The sequence below is a fragment of the Hipposideros armiger genome, unplaced genomic scaffold (genome assembly GCF_001890085.2).
Source record: "Hipposideros armiger isolate ML-2016 unplaced genomic scaffold, ASM189008v1 scaffold_1689, whole genome shotgun sequence".
Classification (NCBI taxonomy): Eukaryota; Metazoa; Chordata; class Mammalia; order Chiroptera; family Hipposideridae; genus Hipposideros; species Hipposideros armiger.
The window spans coordinates 36,540-55,523 of record NW_017733039.1 but is presented as its reverse complement, the minus strand read 5'-3'; the positions used below and the strand labels follow the sequence as shown (position 1 = coordinate 55,523).

The 18,984-nt window shown below is 44.1% G+C and overlaps 1 protein-coding gene across 1 annotated transcript; it reads left to right on the top strand.

The window, feature by feature from the left end:
* The first annotated feature begins 630 nt into the window (after window positions 1-630).
* Window positions 631-15,495, top strand: LOC109378008 (SH2 domain-containing protein 4B-like). Its single transcript, XM_019634469.1, has 3 exons — window positions 631-668; window positions 8,872-9,092; window positions 12,997-15,495. Exons 2-3 carry the CDS (start codon window positions 8,913-8,915, stop codon window positions 13,087-13,089), a joined length of 273 nt encoding a protein of 90 aa, XP_019490014.1. The 5' UTR covers window positions 631-668; window positions 8,872-8,912; the 3' UTR covers window positions 13,090-15,495.
* Window positions 15,496-18,984: the final 3,489 nt, after the last annotated feature.

The following is an 18,984-nucleotide window of genomic DNA, read 5'->3' as shown; positions in this document are numbered from 1 at the left end:
AAGTCTGTTTTAGTTTAACTTGGTTACTTTCTAGCAAATATTCAATCATTTTAAGCTCAAAGTCTGGCCTCACACTTCTTGAAGTTTCTTTCCTTTCCCCCAAATGGTGTCTGGGTGCAGGGAAAGCTCGTGACCTTGGGAGGAACCCAAGGAAGGCGCTGCTCTGGGGCTTATCTCTGGACCTCGTCCTCTGTTTTTGCTGATCTCCCAATGGTGACGGCTGCTGGGACCACCTGCGACTGTCAGATCCCAGGCACAGCCGGGGCCTGGGCACCCCCTCACCCACCTGGATCATCCCCCAAATGTGACGTGGCCCTACCTTGCTTCCCGCTGGGGCTTCCGAGTTTCAGCAACTCCTATCAACTCCTGTTGGCCAAGGCCGGCCACCCCCAAGCCGAGATTCTGGGGTCACCTTGCTTCTTTTCTTGGTGGCCCCTTAGGGAGCTGGACCATGCTCTTACAGATCTCTACCTGTTTAACAACAACAACAACAACAACAACCCTAAATCCTGAGGGTTGAGTTAACTGGTCACCTCTTCCCTTCCCTGCCCCCATAGTTTATCATTATTGGAAGAAAAAAGCTATCCCTTGTTTCTTTGTTTACTTATTCTCCTTTATCTCCACTCTCTCCCCACATTCTCCTTCCTCCTCAATAAGCAGCCTTTCTGGTAAGTTTAACCTATATCTGTTGAAAGGGTTCTCGTGTATGTATTTACAGGAGATAATATATTGTATATGTATCTCCCGTAGGGATGTTATTCTGCTCTTCCTTTTCTTTTTATTTTTCTCTTGAAAATGTTTTATGTGATTTGACCTTGATGCTTTTCTGTGGCTAATTTTTATGTGAAAGTAGTTTTCCTGACCTGTTCAAAGAAACAAGGGCCTGGAAAGTGTTTTACACTCCACAGAGCCTCCTACTCTGTTGCGGATGGGAAGTCTTCACAAATCCGGCAGCCTGCTTCCTGGCATACCAGCTTTGCTCCCGTCCCCCGTGTGGGTCTGGAACTTCTTCTTCCTTCTTTTTGCCCCTGTCTTGCTCAAGTTAGATTCCATTCCAATGGTAGAAGGTGGCCCTGGAGGGTCTCGCCGTGGGCTTCTCATACTCTCCAAGGACTGGGGAGGGCACATCCCTTCTTCATTTCAGCTGCTGTTCTCACGTTGGCTTCCTGCTTTCCAACAAATTCCTGTTCCCTGCTCTCAGGTCCATTGGTCATCCTTGTTGCTTCTTCTTCCTCTTGTGTACACACTTGATATCATAAAGGTCTTGTGTTGATCGTTTGTTCCCACCCCCATTTGTATTTGGGGTTCCTGGGGATACCTTGGCATCTAGTTTTGTTTTAAATATAGTCCGTGCACTTTTGATTTTGCTCTTTAGTTGCTCAGCCTGATTTTTATTCTGGGATTTGGAAAGAGTAATAAATGCTGCTGCTGCCACCACCAATCCCAGAATCTAGCCCTCCTACCCTGTACTTATGTACCTGTGCATGAAAGGTGAGGTGTTCTAAGTATCACTGGTGTTTCTTACTTTATCTCACTGAGCAGTCTGCTATGAGATCCATGCTCTGTTCTGGTCTATCATTTCTAATTGCTGCCCTGTACTCCATGGGGTGTAGCCACTTAATTTTGCCCCTCCACTCCCCGAATCGTGGAAAACCAGATGGCCTCCAACTCATCACCACACGAATTAATCTAAGAATCAGTTAATTTCCTTGCACTGGACTCTTATGAATCTACATAATGATTTCTTTATAATGTATCTCAGGATTGGAATTGAGCCAGAAGGTACACATGCACTTAAGTTGACCAGGGGTGCCGATGGCTCTCCACAAGGCTGATCCAGTCTCTGTTCCCAGCAGCCAGACGTGAGGGCTGCTCCACCTCCATGTTCCAAATCCCACACGAGAACCTGGCAGAAGTCCTGGAACTCCTCCCGTGCCTCGCAGGAACTCAGAGGCTGGAAGCCACCATCTCTAGACTGTTCTCTCTCCAAATACACCATTTTTGCCTGGCCGTGTCTACATGAGGCAGGCACGCAGCACCTGCTAAATCTCCACAAACATTGCAATACAGGACTCCTCTACTTTCAGCTACCTTCCCAATCTCTCTGGGCGGTGGGGTGCAGAAGAGTGAGTGAGAGCATTTTTTTCTGTCCTTCTCCCCCTCTCCTTCAGCCCCAGCCCAGGAAAAGCTCTTTTTTGTCTGGCAGGGACTCCTCATAGGATCTATCCTATATCTCTCTAGAGAAGGTCTATAAAACTCTGTGTTCAAACCTCTGACTAGTACTCTGAACATACAGGGAGTTTCTAGAATGTAAAAATCACTGTGTACGTCTTTGTCAGTCCTGGCTTGTAAGACTACTCTCTAGCTCAGTGAGTCTCAAATTTCGCTACATATTAGAATTACATGAGAAGATTTTAAATGTTGCTGATGCTTGGTGTATCCAAAATGATTTAAACTAGGCTCTTTGGGAGTGGGCCAGTGCTTAGAGTCATGCTCTAGAGACTCAAGACAGCCAACTTTGACAGTTATAGTGATCAATTTATTTCTTGGTGATAATCTCCCCATTCCCTAAAGGACATTGACCAATTTTGAATGAAGGTCATAGCCGTGATGTGTTTTATTGCAGAGCAATAATATTAAAATATTTTAAAAATATTAAACACTGAATATATTCAGTATATGCACATATATATGTGAAGGGCATAAAGGAAGCTTAGAAAGTGAAAACACCACCAGCCCTTGAAAGGCCTTGTATGCTGTTCACCATGCTAGCCTCCTCCTTCTACCAGATGTGATCCCCATCCTGAATATTTTGTCCCTCATTTCTTTGCTGTATTTCTTAGTCTCCAAATACTATAGCGTTTTTAGCTTTGTGGGCGTTTCAATTTAATATAAGTGGAACCATAGTGTATTTCTTCTTCAGTTATTAGCTTGTTTCATGCTTTATTGAAAAAACATTTTTTTTTCTCATTGTATTTTTCCACCTCTGCTGTTTGGAGGTTATACCACTCTCAATGCCTATCTTTTAGTGGTTTATTTAGATGATTTAATGTGTATACTTAATGTATTTTTAAGATAATATATATCTTTACCATCTTTCTAAATGGACAGAATTTTTTAGTTCCAATCATATTTCTCCCGATAAGATGTCCTGTGTTATGGTTCTACTTTTTTAAACCCTCAAATTATCCATTATCATTATCATTTTGTAAGTCAATATATTTTTTTAAAGTTGACCTACAGTGTCTATGCTCATAATTCTTTCTAACATCTCACATTCTCTATCCAGGATCATATTTCATCTACCAGAAGTGCATCCTTTAGAATTTCCTTAGTCGTCAACTCTGAAAATTTTTTCTGAAGATGTCTTTATTTTGCCCTTCTCCTTGAAAGAGTTTCATTAAGCACCGTTATTTTTCTCTAGGCATACTGAAAATATTATCCCATTGTCCTCTGGCTTCAGTTGTTGCAACTGAAAAGTCAACCATTCGTCTAATTGTTTCTTCTTTGTAGGTAAACTGCCTTTTCTCTCTGGTTGGCAAAATGAGACATGGAGTAGCTTTGTGCAGTTTCACTGTTCTGTGTCTCTGATTAATTCTCCACCATTTGCTCTTTAAATATTCCTTCCTCTCCATTCTCTCCTCATTGAGATTCAGATTATACATGTGTTAGACCTTTCATCCCATACTACATGTTTTTTAACCTCCTGAGACTAAGATTAAACTTCTCTTATGCTATGTTTAGATAAATGTCCCATGGATGTGTCATTCCATGTGTCATGTTTCTCTCATCATATCCCTTCTTCCCCTCATCAGCACTCCTTACTGCACACAGAGTCTATCCAGCCTTCAAGGTCCACTTCACACCCCACTTCATTGTCTATACGAAGCCCGTCCTGACTTATACAGGCCTCATCCATCTCCTTCAGTCTTTCACAGCACTTACTGTCCTCTGTGTGAGATAACATGGTGTAGAGCAAAGAGCACTGGACTTGAAGTCTGAGGACCTGAGTTCCAATTCTGGCTCCACCACTTAATAGCTCTGTGACCTTGGGAAGGTCACTTCTCTTGCTGACCCTCAGTGTCTTCAGTTATGAGGGTTGTTAGGAGGACTAATGCAATGAGGCCACAGGGCTGATGCCCAGTGTTGGCTCTGGCAGGAAGCTTCTCATGTGACCCCCTTTGTGTCCTTTTGCCTCTCTGCCTCAAAATGGAAGCCATTTCTGGCAGCCTAGTGGCCTGGGGGCTGCATTTCAATGCCATAACTGTGGAAATGTAGCTGTGAAGCAATATTTAGAAGAGGAAGCCCTCACGGGGTTGAAATCCCTGGCTTGTATGCCTCCAATTTGTACCCCTTGAATCCATTTTCCACCCTTGAACATTCACATATTCCTCTATTTAGGAAACATCAGTAGCTCCCGATTGCCCTCAGGATTAAATCTATAATTCTTTTAATGGTATGGAGAGTGCTTTGGGGCCTGACCCCTGCCTACTTCTATGTACCTTGCCACTGCCCAGCTGCTACGTTAGCCCTTCCTCCAGCCACAAAGAACCATGTGCTAATTCCTTTTGCAAACTGCCTTCCTTGCCTTTCCTGTCTTTTAGTCTTTGTTTTCAGTCTAACTGTCACTTCCATTTCTGGGCTCCAGAGCTGCGTGGGCACCTTCCCTAGGTGGGACCATAGCAGCTGGGGCCATACCCCACGTGGCCTTCATTACTACTGGTTACAGTGAGCCTTTTTTTTTTTTTATAATTTATACCAATCTTTATTTCTGTCCAGAGTCAGAGCTTTCAGAAGGCAGGAACTATGTCTCATTCAGTGCTGACTTTAGATGCTCAGCATGGGGCCTGGCTCCTAGAGAGTACTTAATAAATATTTGTTAAAGGGAAGAAAGAAAAAAGGAAGAAATAAAGGAAGGAGAGGAACAATAAAAAAACTACATTTCCCATTGTAAGGGATGAGAATCAGCTTAGAAAGGACCTGTAGTTACATTCTCCAGTGATCATTCTAGAACAACTACCCTGGACCATCTTCTGGTAAGGCCATGCCTCAGCCAACCCTGGTCATTAGCAAAACTAGAAAGTTTTCGTGGTCCCAATGGTGTGCTCTCTCCCCAACCAGAAGCGGCGATGTGAGGCCCTCTCCTCTTTCTTTAGCCAGGAGATTGTAGAGTGTTTAGAAGGGACAGAAGTGGGATGGGGTGGGATATGATTAATGCTGTGTTTTCAGAATACTTGGCTTAGAGGCAATCCAGGGGGAGAGAGAGAGAGAAGGGGAGGGCAGAGTGAAGGGGGGCAGGAAAACATAACAGCTTCTTGCAAGCATCCTACATGTCTCCTAGCCAGTAATCAGTTCTCTCAGGGGCTGGGTTTTCTGTGAAGTGGTCTTTGCCATCCTGAACTATATGAGAATGTGTCACCTTTGGTCTTGGGCCAAATAGCAATTTTGATTTCTAGGTAAGTATCGAAGAGGGGGCAGAATACACAGATGTTTACTATGGAGATACCTGAAGAGTCTCCTAGGAATGGCCCATGGACTGTTCCTTTCAGGGGAAGTCACCCTCAGCAGCCAGTATTTGAAAGGACTAGGTGGGGGTGACATAGCCTGGCAGTACTGTGACCATTGCTACTCCCAGCAGAAGGTAGCACCTAACACTAGCACCCATGTAGTATGCTTAGTGTATCCAATGCAGATGAGTGACATTGCATTAGACAGGCATTATGTTCTCAGGCACTGTGATGAGCACCTTCATGCATTAATTTAATGAATTCTCAAACGACTTCATGATGTAGGTGTATTATTAGTACCTCTTCATACATGAGGACATTGAACTGGGTTTCAGAGGGACTTAAGTACCCTGCCCAAGGCCACCTACTGATCAAGCCCCTAGCTGTGATTTTCATCCACACACTTGATCTCTGCTCCAAACAAACCCCATGACATCTCAGGCACTTGGGGTACAAAGATAAATCTTTGGTGTCCATTCGGGTCTTGAAGGAAGCAGAAGTGCAAGAGATTTATTGGAGGAAATGCCTGTGAAGGATAAAGGGGAGATAGCGCAGAAGAAGGGGGGAGAGTTTGCAGATGTGGTACAGGCCTGACACCTGTGAGGGGAGAGGGGGAAGGAGGGACGATTGGGAGGCAGAGCCTGGTATTGGAGTGCAGCTCAGAGAAGATCTCAGTCTGGCTGACGGGAAGCCCCTGAGCAAAGGCTGCTCACTAGAGGAGCCCCACACTGGGTAGGAATGGTGGCTCTGCTACCCCTGTGCTCAGTCATTGAACCTCCTGAGTCAGGGGGTACTCAGTCTAGCACTCCCTGCACTGGCAGCAACCTGAGGAGAGCGTGCCTCAGCAATGGATTCTGAAGGTGCAGTGGCTGGAGGCTGCCTGTCCCCATGCTGCTTTTTGCAGCAGGGGTCTCTCTTGAAGGGAGGCCTGAGCAGCACGCTTGCATGGCTGCCACAGGCTCTGTTCACAGCCAGTTTACTAATATACTGTAGAGTCGGGGCAGGATGTTATGAAAGCCCCAAGGTGGGATATCCCCTGTAGCCTCCTGAGAGAGAAACCATTTCCTGGTAGGGTTGAGCAGGTTGTACACTGAAGAAAGGGACCCTGTCAAGGGGGCTAGTTGGGGGAGGAGGGAGCGAAATGCAGAAATGTGAGCTTTGCCAATCTGGCCCAGAGAGCCACCCTTTTCTAGTTCAGCCACTCAGAGGGACATCGTTTTCTAACTTGCACAAAGGTGGAGTGTAGGTGACCAGCAGCCTGTGATTCCTGGGAGAAAAGAGGAGTCCTTCTGTGAGCACTCAGGGCCAGCTGAGACACAGGGGGCTGGGAATGAGGATGAAGCTTCTGAACAGGGAGGCTTCTGGAGAGCAGGTGGTTAGGGCACACGAGGTGAGCCTAAGAGGTGGGCAAGGCAGGCAGGGGCCCAGTGTCCATCGTTCCCAAGGCAGACTCTGCTAGAGATCAGTGGGAGCCCATTTGAGGGCTTTAGATGGAGGAGAGACATGACATTGTCATGTTGGTGTTACTGGTCACTTTTAGATATTAAAGAATCAAGTCACATTCAAATATGACTGTTGAGTCTCCCACCCAATGTAACACTCAACTTCTCCCCAAACCCAAGTCTAGGCTGGGCTTCAGCTTGAGGTGCGTGGGGTGGGGACGGGGGTGACATCTTCTAGTTCTTCTTCCTCCCAGCCTCTACTGTGCCTCTGTCTCCCCTTACTTATCTCCCCACTGCAGCCATCTTTTAGGTCTAGGTCCTCTGGCGTTGGGGCTGGGAAGTGGGTGAGGGGCAGTGCTGAATCTTTTGACCGATTCCTGATGTGCCCTTTCATCCTCTTTTGTTCGCCACTGTCTCTCTGGCTGAAGCCACTAAGTCCTCCAGGGAGCAGCTCCAGGGGGTATCCTCCCCCCTGTGTGGGACGTGTGTGTGATTCTTCATGTGTTCCATAGTGGGGGGAGGGCTTCCATTTTCTTCCCTCTCTCTCTTTGCCTATATAACTCTTCTTATATGTTGTAGCCTGGATGGGGAGGAGTTGGCTGACTTGATTGTCCCTTGGCAAGTCCTGGGCAAGGAGGAAAGAGATAGCTTCCAATTGTGCTGGCTGTCTTTAAAAGGGGGACAGGTGACAGAGTGCTTGCCTCTGTCCTCTGCTTTGGGCACAAGGGACATCCTGTTGTGCCTCCTGTTAAGGGGAGAGAAAAGAGGGGAGGGCCTGCAGGTGGGTAGGGAGTGGCATCGGGGACAGTGCGGGAGAAGTCCCAAGTGTGTGGCACCTTTCAAAGTCACGGGGGTGAGCAGCCCAGCGTCCTTCTACCCTCTGCTACCTCACTGGCTGTCAGTAACCCCACTGGATGTATGTAGAGGGTAAACAAGTGAGTGTGTAAAAGGACCATTTGTTGTAATTCACCTCTCCCCACAAAATAACAGATGATAACAGTAGCCAGCTTTTCCACAGCTCTTCTCAGTTTATGAAATGGTTTTAAATTATTTATCTGCCTTGAAAGTCGTAACATACCTTTGAAGTAAATGGGTTAAGATTACCACTTAAATGTCAAGGATATTGGAGAAGTTGAAGGCTGGGCTGAAGACTATATAGCCAGGTGAGGGCAGAGCTGGGTGGGTCATCTAGGTCTTCTGACTACGCCCATCTTCCCACTGCCCTGCCCTCCAGAGCCCATCCACTAAATGCACACTACCCAGATGAGAGTGGTGCCCTAAAAGCCTTTCGGGGGAGAGCTGCTGACAGAAACCATTCCAAGGCCAGACCTGCTTCCACACTGGGGTGAAACCACATTGTGTATAGTGTAGGACTGCAGAACCTGAGAACATTTTGTTCTTTGAGCTCAGGTGAAGCCTAGCTGTGTGCCTCTATTAAGAAATTGTTTGCCTAGTGTCCACAGGTAGACAGAGGAAATCTTGTTACGTCTTAAGAGGAAATACTGTTTTAAGGTGTTCCTTTATGGGTACCAGAGAAGTACTGAGGCAGGAATCATAAGTCACACTGGTCTCGTTGTTAAAGCAAGTCTCTTAAGGCTCTCCACAGGGCAATGCTTGTTGACTTCTATTTGTGATCGATAAATGCTACAATTCCAGCTCATTACTAATTCTTTGATTACCCAATTAATCCAAATTAGTGTGGCTTAATTTAGAGGAAAGCTAAATTCAGGTCCTTAGTAGAAACTGTCCCCAGGCTCACAGCTGGTTGCTTTGGGCCAACACGGCCCCTCAGTGGACTGAGGCAAATGCTGGATGGCCCCCGAGACCCCACCCTTCCTTGGACAGAGACTGAGGGGCAGGGATGAACAGGGATGGGGGCGAGTGGGGGCAACTGACATTTTTCTTTTTCTTTTTGAAACCAGGAATTATTAGCCGAGAAGATGCAGAAGACCTTCTTGAGAACATGACCGAGGGAGCATTTCTAGTCCGGGTCAGCGAGAAAATCTGGGGTTATACCCTCTCCTACCGTCTGCAGAAAGGGTTCAAGCACTTTCTTGTGGATGCCTCCGGAGATTTTTACAGCTTCCTGGGAGTGGATCCCAATCGCCACGCAACACTCACCGATCTCATTGATTTCCACAAGGTATCGCTCTTAGAGGTGCTGATTGGGGGGTGAAATTGGTAGAAACTTGAGCTCCAAAGGGAGAGCCAGGCTACAGGCATTCTAAGAGATGGGGGTGGAGAGTAAGCAGGCAACCCTAGGTGGTCCTTAGAGTCACAGGATGTGGCACATCGGGGTAGAAGAGACCAGAAGGTGTGTAGACCAGGCAATCTAGCTCTTCTCTCTGGCTTACCCTCTGACCCATGCGGGCACCGCTAACCCTGGTCCCCAGCCCCCTCTCACCTCGAGTACCTGAGTATTCCCTACTGTCAACACTTATGGACTTATTGACCAGCTTTCTGTCCAAGCCCATGTCTCACCCCCAACTCATTCCCGAGATGTCCCTCTTGAGGCCATTCTGGGCAGGCTTCTGGCAGCTTTGTAGAGTTAGTTAAAGCATACCAAGTAACCCTGTGGTTAGAGAAGCTTTTCTCATGGCGTTACTCTGTCTTGTTCCAACGACAGCTTTACCACGTAATACATGTGTGACCTTGGACAGACTCCATAGTCTCACTGAGCTTTACTTTCCTAGCCGGGCAAATGGTTGTAAATAATGCTTAGCTCAGATCCTACGAGCATTAAATGAGAGGATGTGCATAACAGTACTTGGTACCTGTAAAGTGGTATGGAAGTTCTTGATTCTCAGAACTCCTTTTGTTATTTGTTCCCTGGCCATGGACCTCACATTGAGAAAGATGTTGCCTTCTAAATAATGTAAGTAGAAAGAAGCAATTTCTGTATTAATATGGCTGTTGGCAGGAGTGGTAAGTGGGAGAAAGACAAAGTGGAACTCGATGACCTGGAAGGATGGGACCCAGGGATTCTGAAAGACAGCTCAAGGGTCCACCATCTGCCTGAACTTTGCACAGGTAGAAAGTTCCACGGAATTACTTGACTGTCTCATTGGGCTTTTGCTCTAATAGGGACTCTTGGGTTTTCCTTCATGGATATCCCCAGGGATCTAGGGACAGTTAGCTCTTAACCTGATCTTATAAGTGAAGTACACAGAAAGTCACCCATTTACAAATACCTAGACACTGGGAGAAGAGGACTGCTTAGAAAGCTAGACGAACCAGGATCAAGACAGCTTTCTCCTTGTGTTGGGAAGAGCTTTCTAACAACTATAGGAAAGAGAGAGGGAGGGGACGTGTGGATATGGGGACCTTCTCTGTGTCAGGAGCTGTACTTGTTGCTTTTAGGTCCATGTTCTCCTTTACCGTATTTCCCCATGTATAAGATGCTCCCATGTATAAGATGCACCTTAATTTTGGGGCCCGAAATTTGAAAAATTTTACATAAAGTTATTGAACTCAAGTTTTATTCATCATAAAGTTCATACAACTTTTCATCACTGTCAAAACTCCCAACCATTAGCTTGTCCTCATCTGTGTCTGATGACGAATCAGTGTCTTCATATATTGCCTCGTCCTCAGTTCCATCTATGGCATTTGAAATCTACAACCACTATATAAGATGCACCCAGTTTTTAGACCCCAAATTTTTCAAAAAGAGGTGTGTCTTATACATGAGGAAATATGGTAATCTTCACTATAGCTCTGTGAGGGCGGCAGATCAGCCCTATTTCACAGATCAGGAAAGGGAGCTTGTGTAACTTGGCTAAGTGTTCATGGCTGGTCCAGGAGTTAAGCCTCTAAAGCTTGTGCTTTTCCCCTAAACCACATTGTTTGTTGTCCCTGTCTCAGATAAGCTGCTTTGAGCAGTGACAAGCTCCCTGTCCCTGTAAGTACTCAGGCAAGGGGTAAATGTCCGTCTCTCAGAGATGCTGTGGCAGATTCCTGCATAGGAAGGCTAGACCAGATGTCTGTGAAGGTCTTTACTCTCTCCCAAATCTAAGCTTTGAGATTGCCAGTTTCATTTCTAACACTAAAGAGAGAGCTCATCTGTGCTCATGTGGATGGATATCTGGTGGCCAATTTTATAAGTTAAATTTTTAATTACACAATTCATTTATGATTACATTCCAAAAAAATCCAAATACAATACAAAGTGAAAGCCTTGTTCATTTCAAATCCCCATTTCCATCCACCTTAAATGATCAGTTTGCCCTGTACCTATCCAACTATTTTCTGGGTATTCATTAAAAAAAATGTATGTACATAAGGAAATACATAGTTTTATTGTTTTTCACATAAATTGAATAATCTCCTTTACCAACAGCTCAGCAATTTGATTTTTTAAACATGCTTAATATATCCTAGAAGGTATTTTATAAAAACATGTCTCTACAATCAGGCTGCCCCATTTTAAAGCCTTCCTTCATTATTGTGTATGACTTTGGGCAACTACTCAAACTTTTGTGCCTTACTTCCCTCCTCAGTGAGATGGGTTTAATAATAGCGCTCACCTCTTTGTCACTGTGAGGTTTCAGTGAGATATCACTGCAACGTGCTAAAACAATGCACCTGACATCTACGTTATTAGGACTTGGCTGTTACTGAAATATGTCTATGAGATCTTCCTATGTGAATACATGTGCTGCAGCCTCGTAAATGCCTATGGCGTCCCACGGTATGGATGTATATTGCAGTTTAGTTATTCATCCTCCTTTTGATGGCCACTTACATAGATAGCTTCCGGGTTTTCACAATCACAAACAGTGCTGCAGAGACTTCTTGCATAGTCACTTTGGGCATACATACGAGTATTTCTCTCAGACGGATCCCTCACATTGGAATTGCTGGAGAGAAGACCATGCACATTTTAATTTGCAAAGATCTGCCAGATTGCCCTCTAAAAATGTAGCGCCGATTCATACTCCTGCCAAAACTATATGAGGCTGTTTCCCCGAACACTGCTGCCAACACGGGATTATCAGTCATTTTAATTTTTTCCCATCTGATGGGCAGACACTGAATCTCACTGTTGTTTAGCTTGCATGTCTCTGATTACCGCTGATGCTGAGGCTCTTTTCATACATCTAATGGCCACTTGGATTTCTTCTGTGGATTGTCTGTTCACATCCTTTGTCCTTGTTTCCACTTAGATGTCGCTTTCTTATTGATGTATCAATTCTTCCAGCGACTACATTGCTCTTCAGCCACGTCCATTCTGCTCTTCCACTGAAATTTTTCTTGTAATTTAAATGGGCACCCTTTTCATTTCCAGCTTCTTTATTGGTTCTTTTTTTTTTCCATAATAGCCCATTCTTGTTTCATGGATGATTTATCATCTTATTCCACTGAGGAGATTAATACACATCTTTTAAAGTCTCTTTCTGTATTAGAAACTTGATATTTTCTTGGGAGTCAGCTCTGTTGTTGAGTTTGGCATCTTTCTTTTGTGGTAATGATTTTTCTTAAATATTTATAAATTTTGAGCTAGGAGGTAATTTTTAAACTTTGAATTTCTTATTTATCCATCAGCAGATACAGTTCCTGTTCCCCAAATCCAGTCTCTTTGTGCTTTCAGGGTTGGAGTTGATAGTGAGTAGCTCATCTTTTGGGCATGGGAGCATCTGAACTTTGTGGGTTTCTTTGGCCTTCCAAGAAACTGTGTGCCTCTCCTTACTTTCTGACATGCCTGAGGCAAAGACCTCTGCTGTCTGGGGGTCCCCAACCTGTCTCACTGATGCTTGTTTTAGCCCCGCCCCACATTAACTCCTTTGATGATTTCATCTTGTGTATCTTTTGGTTTTCAAGTATCCTTCAACATTTTTGCTCTGTTGACAGCTTTCTTCTTATACTCCCATACTTTTATAAATTTTTTTTTAAAAGCAGATTTTTTTTTTAATTTCTAGAAATTTGAGTGAGAAGGAGGCAGTCACATATTCTTAGTCTTTCTATCTTGAACTGGTCTCTGTCTGGTGGATGCTTGGGATACTTGTTTTCCTTTCTTGATTATAAGTGAATATTTCTATTTTTTTTAGGAGGAAATTATCACTGTTTCAGGGGGAGAGCTGCTGCAGAGACCCTGTGGACAGAGGGACAGCCCGCCAGACTACCATCTGTTGTTCGAATGACTTTTATTCCCTTGTCAATTGAACTCCTTTGGGAATCCTTTTTTTTGAACTCAACTGAAGAACTTCCAAGCTCAAATTCTATGGCCTTCTGGAAGATCCACCCCCATCCAGAGGATTAAGTAGATTATTACATCTCAAGGGATATGAAATATACGGTGTATGTGCTGCTGGTCCTCAACCCAGGGCCCAGGACAGAAATCGCTAATAACTGATGCAACTCTTTCATGAAGAGTTCAGACATGACCTCAGGAGATGAAGCCTGCTTGTCATGGCTGCTCTAAACTCAGCTTCGAGAGCCCATGAATCATGTTTTTATAATCCAAAATAATTCCAGTGCCGAACTCTGAGTATAACATATGCTAGATATTCAATAAAATGTTTGTTGAATAAATGCACTTCTGGAAGTTTTCCAACATTGATCACCAATGATTTCTAGTAAGTTATTTCCTACCTGTCACTGTTCATAAAGTCAGGGAGATTATAGAAGAAATATTGTAAAGGATTCATATGGAAAACATTGAAGATGCATCTTTAACGATGCTCATTATTACCCTCATTGATATTGTCATGGGAATTACTAAAGCTTCCGAACCCCAGCTTCCAGAACAGGTGACTGACACTGCCATACCTTCCTCATCTGCCTTTTCTTCTGCTATGCCTCTTCTGTCTTAAAATCACATCTTGGTCCTCATTTTGCAGTATTGAGGCAGTGGTTTCATGCATCCCTATAGATGTGCCCCAAACCTGGGGCGAATTATAAATCCAAGGATGGTTTGTAGACATCCGGTAAGTCCTTTGCTCTCTAGGATTTGGCCCTCTTTATGCAGATTACTCAAATGATTACCTTCATAGGCCTTTGATTTTGATTCTACTGTCCTGAGTATGTTCTTCCTATTAAGAAGAAGGTTCTCCCACTAACTCTCTATAACTCTCAGGGATGGTGTCTGTTTGTGCACATTCAAGTTTCACATTTATGGACATATACATAAGAGACAGCTTGCTATGAAGAAAATAATATAGGCTCTAGGATCAAACAGACTTGCTTGCAACTCCCCACCCTGGAACTTACTAGTATTTGAATGCTAGCAGCATTGTATGTGGTAAAAGTAAAAGGATGAATGGACTCTGGGATGTCAATGAACTGGTTTACCTTACGTGATAGTTGCATCAAACATCTCTGATGCTCTACTTCACCTCTGTGTTACCTGTTCTTCAGATCCTTGGCCACTTGTTTCACCCCAGTTGCAACGACTGCAACCAATTTTGCATGGGCTCTGCTCTTCCCCCCTGTGTCGATTGGCTTCATGTGAGCATATTCCACTGACACCTGGCCACGTGTGGTGCTTTGGGCTTTTCATCTTCTGTTACTGCAGAGGCATAAAACCGAGAAGGCTGGGAAATGAACTCTCCATGTGGTGAACCTTTGATCTGTGGGAGACAGTGGCTGGTAGATCAATTCTCCCTTTCTCCTCCTGGAGGGACTTCTCTGAGAGGCAGTTCTTCATATGGCCTCTTAGAAGACAGTCCTGCAAGATCAAGCAACTAGTAATAATGAAACAAAGCATAATGGTCATTCAGATCAGCACCCACCCCTGAATGTCCTTCCCCCTTCTTTTCCTCACTCCCCCTTCTCTTCTCCTGCTCCCCTGGGATTGCACTTCTGACTAAAGCAGCAGCATGTAAGTATTTGCCACAGGCTCTGCCTTGTGGGGAAGCCAGGGTAAGGAGTGTTCTACAAATGTGCTCAATAATATCAAGTGTGCAACCTGCCTCCATGGCTTCCCTCCTATCTGCCTGTCTCCTAGGGTCCCTGAATGACTAAAGTGCAGTGGTGTAGGAAACCTGCTTTCTGAACTCTAAAGTACTTTAACACCACAACCGATTATTATGAAAATTACCTTCTTACTTTTGGACTCAGAGGAACCGAATTTTAGCTGTGGCTGTGCTACTTTTGAACTATGTGACTTCGTCCAAGCCATTTAGCTGCACTAAAGCTCCGAGAAGAGCCATCACTAGGTTTTTTGGCAGGTCATTTAAATGATAAGTATGAAATCTCTGTCCAAGTGAAAGGTATTGCTGACAACCACCACAACAACAGCAATGAGTATTTCGTGCTTAGCAGTCACATGTCAAGGGGATATGATGTGATGGTTTTTCATGGTGTTAGAAACAAGTTTTAATTCCTAGAACTAGTAGCAGCTTTGAAAGCAGACCAAGATAGGCTGAGAACCTGAACCCCTGAGCTGTTGTCCCTGTCACCCTAATTAGTATGTGAGAGACAACAGCTGAGGTTTCAATACCTAACACATTTATTTTATTTGGGGCCTGCACTTTCTGTATGTGTCATATATTTTAGGTGTTACCTGGCCTTAAAATAAATTCCTTGTAAGTTGTCCTGTGAATGAAATTACTGTCTGGAAAACTGCAATTTCATCTGGAGAATTTTATTATGCTAATAAATGTCAGGATTCGCAAATAAAGGAATTGTCTTTTTTTTTTTCCCTGAGCCCTACAAATATAATGAAAAACAGTCAGTCAGCTACAAGACTCAGCAGAGGGAAAATTTACAATCTATAACTAGAAAGAAGTTGTAAAAAACACTGCACAGCTTCATGGAAGATAAATTTCAAGGGAATGAACATGTAGTTGGGGGTACAGATTCAGGGAGACCCTTGTGCAGCAGAGTTGGGGAGCTATCCACTCAGGAGTGGGGGACTATCTCAGGAACGTGGCTAAAAGAAGCTGCTGAGAGTGGACTGTTAGAAAGGAGATGTGGACATGAAGACCTGGGCTCCTGGGGACTGTGTCCTCTTTTGTCCTCTTGAACCTTCCCTACCTTTGTTCTGTCACCCTAGGCAAGTGTCCCCAATTCCCTGGGCCACAGTTTCTTCCATGAAATGGGGTAAACAGTGCTTGTCTAGAGGGTGGCTGTGAAAATAACATAATGTGAGGCTTTGTAATAGTACTGACAAATATTGTTTCAGGTGTGTGTGTGTGTAATTCTCACAACCATGCTGAGGAAGACAATGCTGTCAGCTCCATCTTGTTCATGGGGAAAGAGGCACAGAGATATTCAGGACTTTTTCAGGGCCACTTCTCTGAGAAGCTATATTATAGCACTGGGACTCACCAGTCTGGCTTCAGCATCTGTGTAGACCTTAACCCAGTCCTTCTCACACTGGGATGTGCAGATCAAACACAAGGTGATGTTCCTCAAATGCAGATTATCCTTCTGTGGACCTGAGGTGGGGCTTGGGGTGCTGGAATTTTGACAAGCTCCAGGGTGCTGCTGATGTTGCTGGACTGCCGGCCACTTTGAGAGGCAAGCCTTGAAAGCAGGGCTTTGGCAAACGATAGCTGCAGGCTGGTTCAGCCGGCTGCCTGTGCTTCTGAGAGCCAAGAATGGTTTTTACACTTTCAAATGATTGGAAGGAATTAAAAAGAAGAATAATATTTTATGACCTGTGAAAATTGCATTCAAATTTCAGTGTTCATAAATAAAGTTTTATTGGAATACAGCCACGCTCATCTGTGTATGTACTATCTTTGGCTGCGAATGGCCTGCAAAGCCTAAAATATTTATTAACTGGCCTTTTACAGAAAAAATTTGCTGACCCGAGCTGTAGATTATGGCACATGTGCTGGGAATCACTTTGGTTTCTTTTTCTGCTCTTTCTAAATCTAGTCCTAGGAAAGATTCTAACACCCTCATTTATATGTCAGAGAAACCTAAGTTAATGTGTTTCATTTTCTAGCAGTGTTCCTATTTTAAATTTGAATCTCATTCCATTTCTAGCAGCCAAAAAGGAGGCTTGTTTCTTTGTCAAAGGATTTTAACCAAATGTAAGCAAGTACCGTCACAGATATCGACACTTTACCTGGCCATCATTTACTTTCTAGAATTTATCATTTACCTGTGTATGTATCTGATGCCCTTCAGTATGTGAGGTCCTAAAGGTCTGACTATGTCGTGTTTACCTTCATGTTTTATGGTGCCTACAGCAGTCAATGCTGTTGCATTGCATTTGTTAGAGATGAGGGACGACGGACTACGCCGATTGCAAAGACCTGCTTTAACCTATGGAGGATCCTTGCAATCAAAAGCCCAGGCTGAACATACGGCTGCTGAGGGTTGGAATCCCAAACCCACTACTTTTCGTGGTTAAGTAAGTGTAATAAACAAATGAACAAATAAACAAAGGAGATTAAAAAAGCCAAAGACAGCTCTGCTAACAGCTAGTCTGAGATGCGTGGAAACTGCGAATTGAAACGGAAATCACATCATGACAAAACTGCTTTGTGACTAGCAAAACAGATACAGTAGTGCCCCCTGCCCTCCACCTGCCTTTGCTTTTCAGAGTTTCAGTTACCAGCGGCCAACTGTGGTAAAACCAAACTTGGTATATGGAAAATTCCAGAAATAAACAATTCATAAGTTTTAAATTTCACGCTGCTCTGAATAGCATGATGAAATCCCGCCCGCACAGGACGTGACTCAGCCCTTTGTCCAGCATCGCCACATGCTCCCTGCCTTTTAGTCACTTAGCTGTCTTGGTTATCTGATCCATTGTTGCAGTATCACAGTCGCTTGCATTCAAATAACCCTATTTTACTTAATAATGCCCCGATCACATAATTTTACTACAGTATATCGTCATGATTATTCTATTTTATTGTTAGGTATTATTAATCTGTTACTGTGCCTAACTTATAAATTAAACTTCATCATAAATATGTATAGATAGAAAAACACATAGTATATGTAGGGTTCGGTACTATCTGTGGTTGCAGGCATCCGCTGGGCGTCTTGAAAACGTATCGTTTGAGGATAAGCGGGGGCTACTGTAAACTGAGCTAAGCCTTCAAGAGAAACTGTCTAGGCTGAAGCCTTTTTAACCAGCTATGCAGACCCATAGGTTGTAATAGCACATCAGATGAACTGATCTAATAGTAACTCTGCATGACTTTTTTTTTTTTTAAGATTTTATTGGGGAATTGGTGGAGGGGGACAGTGCTGGGAAATTGGGGAAGGGGAACAGACAAGTTGCTGTCCTTTTGTTCTTCAGTCTAGTTGTGGAGGACGTCACTTCACTGGCCCATGTTGATATTATCATTGTGCTCTTTCTGGGTGAGGCAGATCGGTCGCCGGCCTCTAGACGGCTACTCATGGCGGCTCTTGGCAGCTCACGCTGGCTGCTGGCCACTCACGGTAGCTTTACAGCAGCCCACTGCAGCTCCACTGCAGCCTACACTATCACCTGTGACTCAGAGCAGCCCAGCTCCAGGTCAAGCTGTTGTTCACCATCTTAGCTGTAGAGGGCGTAGCATCACTGGCCCTAATGCAGGATCCGAACCAGGGCCCTGTTGCTCAGAACTGGCATCCCAAGCCAACTTTTAACCAATGTGCAACTTGGCCAGCCCTGCATGACTTTTTTTAATGTAAAATATACATAACACAAAATTTACCATTTTAACGTTTTTAAGTGTACAGTTCAGTGGTATTAAGTACACTCCCATTGTTGTGCAACCATCACTGCCATCATTCCTCATCTTGCGAAACTTTATTAAACAGTAACACTCCCTCTCCCCTCCCTAGCACCTGGAACCAGTATTCTACTTCCTGCCTGTATGAATGACTCTAGGTACCTCATATAAGTGAAATCATACAGTATTTATGGTTTTGTGACTGGCTTCACTTTGCATAATTTCTTCAAGATTCCTCCATGTTGTGGCATGTGTCAGAACTTTTTTCCTTTTTTTTTTTTTAAAACAAAGTCACTTTTTTTAAAAAAGATTTTTATTGGGGTATTGGGGGGATAGGAACAGTGCTGGGGAATTGGGGGAAGGGGAACAGACAAGTTGCTGTTGTTTTGTTCTTCAGTCTAGTTGTGGAGG